At 50.8% G+C, this 8,732-nt stretch overlaps 1 protein-coding gene across 3 annotated transcripts in view; it reads left to right on the forward strand.

Annotated features, from left to right (window-relative positions):
• The window catches only part of SHPK (sedoheptulokinase), a 32,096-nt gene extending 24,504 nt beyond the window's left edge, over nt 1-7,592 (forward strand). For 2 of the 3 annotated variants that reach the window (XM_017512210.2, XM_017512209.2), the window contains exons 6-7: nt 2,863-3,063; nt 5,779-7,591. In XM_017512210.2, coding sequence (XP_017367699.1) covers nt 2,863-3,063; nt 5,779-6,188 — 611 coding nt within the window. In that variant the 3' untranslated portion in view covers nt 6,189-7,591. Of the gene's footprint in view, nt 1-2,862; nt 3,064-5,778 lie in introns of all 3 variants that reach the window. The other variant, XM_017512211.2, reaches the window with a different exon arrangement.
• Nucleotides 7,593-8,732: the final 1,140 nt, after the last annotated feature.

The raw sequence follows: 8,732 nt of genomic DNA on the forward strand, positions 1-8,732 counted from the left end.
AATCTATTTGAAGATCCAGTGATTTGTGAACCAGACTGCCAGTACTCTGCCAGGGGAGGCGAGAGGGGAAATTTTCATAAAGTATTTACAGAAGCGAGAGAAAAAACCATGGAGATAGGGCAGACAAAGCATTTTCTATGCCAAACGGGGATACCATTTATCATTGCTCTGAGCTCAAGATTTTGACCATAAGAATGCTTAAAAAGCAGATCTGGTTAATCCGAGAGCCGGAGTTTTATAAACGGTTACCTACTTCTCCTTTTTTTTTTTTTTTTTTTTTTTTTTTTTGACTTTGGGTAGGAGGTAAACAAGCAAACATGTCAGCAGATTCAGTGTATGCAGAGGAAGGTAGAGAGGTTAGAAACCTTTACATGCCAATAGAAAATATATCCCACTGTTTCTGAGGTGTTTGGAATTTGTTTGTTTAGGTTGAAACTTCCTTATTGTGGCCAGCAAAATTCTAAATTATTTTTGGGAAGATTCACTCATTTATCTAGTAAAGCAAATGTTCTGAGATGGCATCCCAGATTCCCTGAATTTAAATAAACCCATTATGTTCCGTCTTCCTGGAACCTCTTCTACTGGAGGTCTTTTATTAAACCCTATTTAGTTTCTGTCTGACCCAATCAGACACCTGAAGCTTCCCTGCAGGACCCATTCCAGTTTCTGTCATGACTTCCAGACCCAGTCCAGATTTTAAAATGCCCAAATAACTTGGTGAATTTACACAAGTTGTGGAGTTTGTATGTCCAAGAGGGCTTACTGGGGACGACCTCCAAACGTGCAGCAGGAAGCGGGGAGTAAAGCAGCTCAGAGGGTGCCTGCGGCTGTTTGCTTGTGACTTCCCGAGGTCATCACGTGCTAGATGGGTGGCTTCAAATCTGATTAAATGAAAACTTGTCCGGGCGAGGTGGCTCACGCCTATAATCCCAGCACTTCGGGAGACCTAGGTGGGCAGATCACTTGAGGCCAGGAGATCGAGACCAGCCTGGCCAACGTGGTGAAACCTGGTCTCTACTAAAAATACAGAAATTAGCTGGGCGTGGTGTTGTGTGCCTATAATCCCAGCTACTCCAAAGGCTGAGACAGGAGATTCGCTTGAACCTGAAAGGCAGAAGTTTCAGTGAGCTGAGATCACACCACTGCACTCCAGCCTGGGTGACAGGGCAAAAAAAAAAAAAAGAAAAAGAAAAACTTAAGCACCTTTAAATGTTAAGAAGTTTATTTGAGCATTCAGTGACTCATGAATCAGGGTAGCATTAGACTACCCACTGAGAAGGGCCTGAGGGAAGATTTTCATAAAGTGTCTGCAGAAGCCAGGCAGAGAAAACCGTTTTGACCGGTAAGAGTAGAAAATTCCTAGTTAGAGGTTAGTTGCTGGTATCTGACTGGTGTAGTTTCCAGTTTCATTTTACTGTTTACATTGGGCTTTGGTTTATTCACACGGGAATTGATGGTACTAGTGCCACCTCTGTCTAACGGCTTCCTGCTTAGAATTTTTTCTTTTCTTTTTTTTTTTCTGAGATGGAGTGTCACTCTGTCACCCAGTCTGGAGTACAGTGGTGTGATCTCGGCTCACTGCAACTTCCGCCTCCTAGGTTCAAGTGATTCTCCTGCCTCAGCCTCCCGAGTAGGCAGGTGCATGCCACCACACCTGGGTAATTTTTGTATTTTTAGTAGAGGTAGGATTTCACCATATTGGTCAGGCTGGTCTCAAACTCCTGACCTCAGGTGATCCACCCGCCTCAGACCCCCAAACTGCTGGGATGACAGGCGCGAGCCACGGCGCCTGGCCACTGGAATGTTTTCAAACAGCACAGATAAATGCTACAAAATGTAAGTGAAAGTGAAAGGAACCAAAGTGTTGTCCCTTCCACCTGTGGGGACAGTAGAGGGCATGCTGCTTCTGGTTGATAGTCATGGTAAGAAGCTTGATATGGCAGAGAGCAAAGGTTATTGGCTTTCTGGGGCTTGTTTTTGCTCTCCTTGCTTTCGACCCCTGAGTAGGTGTGAAAATTGGATGCTGAACTCTGGCCCCTAAGCAGATTGAGAAGAGCTGGCTTTTTAGCTAGGTCTCGTGAGAAATGGAGAAGGCACCACTAAAACAGTCCCCAGGCTCAGTGCTGGGTCCAGATTTCCCCACGCTGGTGACAGGGAACGTGTTAAGAGAATACTTTGGGGCCGGGCGCGGTGGCTCACGCCTGTAATCCCAGCACTTTGGGAGGCCAAGGCAGGTGGATTACCTGAGGTCAGGAGTTCGAGACCAGCCTGGCCAACATGGTGAAACACCGTCTCTACTAAAAATACAAAATTAGCCAGACGTGGTGGCGGGCGCCTGTAATTCCAGCTGCTCGGGAGGCTGAGGTAGGAGAACCATTTGAACCCAGGGGGAGGAGGTTGCAGTGAGCCGAGATCACGCTATTGCATTCCAGCCTGGGTGACAGAGTGAGACTCTGTTTAAAAAAAAAAAAAAAAAAAAATATATATATATATATATATATATGTATATATATGTATCTCTTTTGATCAACATCTCTTCAACACCTTGCCCTTCAACCCACTGTGGACATATTTTTTAAGTAGCTGGGATTGCAGGCATGAGCCACCATGCCCACCATGCCTAATTTTATATTTTTAGTAGAGACGGGGTTTCTCCATGTTGGTTGGGCTGGTCTTGAACTCCCGACCTCAGGTGATCCACCCACCTCGGCCTCCCAAAGTGCTGGGATTACAGGCGTGAGCCACCATGCCCAGCCACCTGGACATATTTTTAAAACCCCCAGCTTCTCTCACTGCTAAACTGTGACTTGTGACCTCTGAGTCAACCGGACAGGCCTAAGCTCTCCTCTCTCCGGACCCCAGTTCTCAACATCAGCACCTCGGTTCAGCTGGCAGCCTCCATGCCTTCGGGATTCCAGCCCGCAGAGACTCCGGACCCTGCGGCCCCAGTGGCCTACTTCCCATACTTCGATGGGACCTACCTGGGGGTGGCCGCATCCCTCAACGGGGGCAACGTGCTGGCCATGTTTGTCCATATGCTGGTTCAGTGGACGGCAGATCTAGGTAAGGTGTGGCCCACACAGCACTGTGCTCTCTGCCTGTCCTTTCTACACGGCAGGTCTCGGAGCTTCATGTGCGGTTTCAGCCTCCACATTCGGGTCTCAGGCCCTGGCAGGCCCTGGCGTGTTTCTCCCGTCCTTGGGGATCTGAGCTTGCAGCCAGATTCCTCTCATCCTCTGAGCTGCCATCACCTCCTCTCTTCTTTGGGTCAGGCACTCTTCCCCCAGCCTTGACTGTAAACCCTCATCACAGTCTCCCCAGCTTTCCCCCACCCTCCCTGCTCCCACTTTTCCCTTCCTGCTCCCTTCTTTTATTCCTGGGGTAGAATTTATGAGGTTTTTCTCTGCTCTGCATGTACAGATGCTTCTCGACTTACAATGGTGCTTGCTTCACCTACAGTGCACTTATATCCCGATAATTCTGGCCCATAGTAAGTGTGATGTAGACATTTCTTTCTTTCCTTTTTTATTTATTTATTTTTTTTGAGATGGAGTCTCACTCTTGTCACCCAGGCTGGAGTGCAGTGGCATGATCTCAGCTCACTGCAACATCTATCTCCTGGGCTCAAGCGATTCTCCTGCCTCAGCCTCCCGAGTAGCAGGGACTACAGGCGTGCGCCTCAATACCCAGCTAATTTTTGTATTTTTAGTAGAGACAGGGTTTCGCCATGTTGGCCAGGCTGCTCTTGAACTCCTGACCTCAAGTGATCCACCTGCCTTGGCCTCCCAAAGTGCTGGGATTACAGGCGTGAGCCACTGTGCCCAGCTGGCATTTCTTAAAGAAGTACAGTGCGGGGTGGAACCCAGGAGAGTGGCCTTGGTTCCCCGCTGTGTCCCGGAGTCATTATTTGTCCCAGGCAAGTCCCTTCCCTTCTGTGTTTTCCTAGCTCCATGTCCTGTGGTTCTAAGCCCGTGGGTTAGAACACTCAACAGCTCAAGGGACTTGTATCCTGCTACATCCATTGTAAGTGGTTGCAAGGGAAACTATCCTAAGTTGAAAATGCATTGAATGCACCTACCCTACAAGCACCATCGCTCAGTCTAGCCCACCCTAAATGTGCTCAGAACACTTACATGAACCTACAACTGGGCAAAATCACCTAGTACAGAGCCGATTTTATAACAAAATGTCAAGTATCTCGTATAACATGTGGCCGCCGTACTTAAAGTGAGAAATACGGTGGTTTATGGCTACTGGAAGTCCGATTTCTGCCGAATGCATGTGGCTTTCACTCCATTGTAACATCGAAAAATTAAGTTGAACCACTGTAAGCTGGGGACCAGGTGAGATATGTAATCTCCCTCTTCCAGGAGACGTTCCCTTTGGCAGCACCTAAGCTAGAAATGAAGTTTCTGTTCAGGTCTAGTAAGTCATAGCCATCAGATGTGATGGTTACATCAAAATCAGATGATGGCGGGAAACGCGGAATGGAAGGCGGGGTCCAGGCAGCATGTGGAGAGCTGAGACTGCTTGTGCAGAGAGGTGTTCCTGAGTGACATCAGTGCCTTCGGGCTGGCCAGGGACGTCAAGATTGCTGGGGACATTCTGCCTCCTTGGCTGGGATCTCCTCAGGAATGCTTTATTTTTATTTTTTAATTTTTTGAGACAGAGTCTTGCTCTGTTGCCCAGGCTGGAGTGCAGTGGCATGATCTCAGCTCACTGCAACCTCCGCTCCGTGGGTTCAGGTGATTCTCCTGCCTCAGCCTCCCAAGTAGCTGGGATTGCACCTGTGATTTTTGCATTTTTAGTAGAGACGGGGTTTCACCATGTTGTCCAGGCTGGTCTGGAATGCCTGACCTCAAGTGATCCGCCTGCTTTGGCCTCCCAAAATGCTGGGATTACAGGTGTGAGCCACCACACCCAGCCTTTTTTTTTTTTAATTTGTTTGTTTTAAAAATGCAGAGCTGGCCAGGGTTGGTGGTTCACTCCTGTAACCACAGCACTTTGGGAGGCTGAGGCGGGTAGATCACTTGAGGTCAAGAGTTTGAGACCAGCCTGGCCAAGGTGGTAAAACCTTGTCTCTACTAAAAATACAAAAATCAGCCAGGTGTGGTGGTGCATGCGTGTAGTCCCAGCTACTTGGGAGACTGAGGCAGGAAGATCACTCGAATTTGGGCGACAGAGGTTGTAGTAAGCTAATAGGGTACGTGCCACTGCACTCCAGCCTGGGCAACAGAGCAAGTCTCAGAAAAAAGCAACAAAAAAGAACGCAGCGCTAACATGGTGTCAGGGAGAAAAGTCCGACCGGGATTCTGGCTTGACACTGAAAAGCGAGTTGTAGGATGGTCAACACATCCCTTCTCCCTGCGGTTCAGGTGCCCTGTGCACATTACATGGGTGGCCCAGACAGTGACCGGTCTGGGATCCTGGGATTTCTGTGCTGGTAATGACGCTATAGCATCCATGATGATAGTTACTAATCAGTACGTGCATTTGGTCGCCTTGGTTAGGAAGCCTGGGTTATGGTTAGGGCTCACAGCAGCGCTTAGGAGACCTCACCCTGACATCTGGCTGGGGTCTGCACTGAGATGCCTGGTGGGGATCCAGGGCAGAGTATAGCTAGCCTAGCTGTAGGAGCCTCTGAGCCCAGAACCACCAGCTGCAGTGTGAGGAGAAGCAGCAAGGGAGCCCCTTCCCGCCCTGTGGGAATTCTGTACCATCTCTGCCTGCATCGAGGGGGTTGCGTGAGCTCACACAGATCTTCCCTGTCTCCGGCAGGCTTGGAGGTGGAAGAATCCATGGTGTATTCCCGCATCATCCAGGCAGCCGTGCAGCAGACAGACACCCACCTGACCATCACCCCAACAGTGCTGGGGGAGAGGCACCTGCCAGACCAGCTGGCCTCAGTGACCAGAATCTCCCCTGACCTCTCCCTGGGGCACGTGGCCCGGGCCCTGTGCCGAGGCATCGTTCAGAACCTGCTCTCCATGCTTCCCGTGAGGCAGCTGCAGGAGTGGGGCGTGCAGCGCGTGGTGGGGAGTGGGAGTGCGCTCTCCAGGAACGAGGTGCTGAAGCAGGAGGTGCAGAGGGCTTTCCCTTTGCCTGTGTCCTTTGGGCACGATGTGGATGCAGCTGTCGGGGCAGCTCTGGTCATGCTCCGGAGAAACCTCAGCCAGAAGGAATCTTAGACAGCAAATGCTTTCACCAAAGGACTGCTGCGAATTTCACCCGATTCACATTCCTGACACCATCTGTGGGTCATCCTTTCCCTGCAGAGTTCAGTAGACAGCTTGTTGTCCCATCTTGACCAAGAACATACCTTCAGGACGTACTCTAATAATGCAACCAGAAGCCATCAGCCAGATCCCAAATTAGTGCCTTCCGAAAGAGACCCACTGGGAGCAACTTATAAATGTCAGTGTGGGAGAGAGAGCGTGAGAGCACGGCAGCCAGCCTCCTGATCAGCAGGCTCATCTGTGGCTCACCTGCAGACAGAGAACACATAAAGTGTACTTCAGACACCAGAAAGTCTGGTGGCTGTGGCCCCAAGTGAGAAAAGACCCACCCCATGCCCCACTTTGGATGATTGTTTTTGGAGACCTGAAATACATGCACTTCTGGAAAAGTGCTTCTCTCCTGGAATGTGCCATGTGACCAGAGGCCCCTTTCCTAGTCTCATCCTCCCCTGGCTGCAGATGCTTAGTAGGGGCAGGGAGTGAGCCAGGCGTGATGCAGCAGCCGGCTCAGAGGACAGTGCGGGGCTGTGTGCTGGGCTGGAAAGCCTGCCGCCCCTGCACTGCCCAGGTCTTCACAGCACAACTGCCAGGAAGGGGGGTTGCAGAGAAGGCGAGGCGGATGGCATGAGCAGCAGGGGGCACTGATGCTATCTGGCCCCCACAGCGCTCCAGGAGCCTGATGAGGCACCAGCAGGACTGCTTTCCGGGAGCGTGGCTGTGCAGCTGTGCTTTTGCTCCTGCCTGCTCCAGAAGCCTTCACGGGAAGGGATGCAGCCAGGCAGACTCCCGCCAGCTGGGGCAGGTGCTTTATCCAAAGTGAACCCTGTATCGAATAGGCCTAGGCTCTCCTTCCCTTGGTGTGGGCTTTGCAGGCCCACTGTGTGTTCCTGGCTCAGCAGAAACATCCGCGTGAGTCAGCATTCCTGTAGGGTCCCAGGGCAGCGTAAGCCTTCCTGTGATTGGCAGGGATGGCTGTGGGGTAGCTTCCAGGAGGAGGCCACCTTCACTGCGTCTACTCCCAGAGCCCCAAAGGAGCCCAGGCTCAGGCAGGCCTGGCCCAGATGCACCCAGGCAACCATGAGCTTAGGAGACAGTCATTTTCCCTCTCTCTTTCTCTCTCACCAATCCATCACAGGTATGAAACATATTGTCTTTTTATGTGTGATTTTATAAATTATGTGATCATCTGGAAGCTCTGAGATGAGAGCAAATGCTTGCTCATGTGGACTGAATGTCAGATACTAAAGCCCATTCTTGGCTGGGCGCAGTGGCACCTGCCTGTAATTCCAGCACTCTGGGAGGCTGAGGCGGGCAGATCACGAGATCAGGAGTTCTAGATCAGCCTGACCAACATGGTGAAACCCCGTCTAATTTTGTATTTTAAAATACAAAAATTAGCTGGATGTGGTGGTGTGCACCTGCAATCCCAGCCACTCTGGAGGCTGAGGAGGAGAATCGCCTGAACCCCAGAGGCGGAGGTTACAGTGAGCCAAGATGGCACCACTGCATTCCAGCCTGGGTGACAGAGCAAGACACTGTCTCAAAACAACAAAGCTGGGTGTGGTGACGGCGCCTGTAGTCCCAGCTACTCGGGAGGCTGAGGCAGGAGAATTGCTTGAACCCGGGAGGCAGAGATTGTCAGCCAAGATGGCACCGCTGCACTCCAGCCTGGGTGACAGAGCAAGACTCCATCTCAAAAATAAATAAAACAAAATAAAATACAAAAGCCCGTTCTTCCAGAGTCTTGTGCCTTAAATAAAACACACACCTCTCTGCTTTGGGAAGACTGTGCTGCAGCCATGAGCTTGGTTCGGGAGGTTGAGATGCTCTGGGGTAGCATTCGTAGGTCGTCCTGAGAAAAGCTTGCCCTGGTGTCCTACCAGACAGACACCTGCCAGTCACCCCAGAAAGTTGTACGCAGTCGTCCCCCCAGATCCTCAGTGTCACTTTCCACGGGTTCTGTTATCCATGGTCAACCACGATCTGACAATATTAAATGGAAAGTTCCCAAAACAGTTCCCATGTTTTCCACCGTGCGTCGTTCTGAGCAGTGGGATGGAATGTCTGCCGTGCCACCCGCCACGTGAACCATCCCTGTGTCCAGCACATCCACGCCGTGGACGCACCTTCCCGGTTGGTCACCTGCTCAGCAGATCGCCTGTCCTGGCATCAGAGTGTTTGTGTTCAGGTCACTCTTCTTTTACTTCCTGAGGGCCCCAAAGCGCCAGAATAGTGATGCCAGCTCTTCAGATATGCCAAGGAGAAGCTGTAAGGAGCTTCCCTTAAGTGAAAAGGTGGGAAGAAAAAGTCATGTGCTGAATCTTCTATCCGTGAAATTGTAAGGAAAAAGAAATTCAGCCTAGTTTTTTTTTTTGTTTTTTTGTTTTTTGAGACGGAGTTTCGCTCTTGTTACCCAGGCTGGAGTGCAATGGCGCGATCTCGGCTCACCGCAACCTCCGCCTCCTGGGTTCAAGCAATTCTCCGGCCTCAGCCTCC

This window comes from Cebus imitator, unplaced genomic scaffold (assembly GCF_001604975.1).
Source record: "Cebus imitator isolate Cc_AM_T3 unplaced genomic scaffold, Cebus_imitator-1.0 Scaffold464, whole genome shotgun sequence".
Taxonomy (NCBI): domain Eukaryota; kingdom Metazoa; phylum Chordata; class Mammalia; order Primates; family Cebidae; genus Cebus; species Cebus imitator.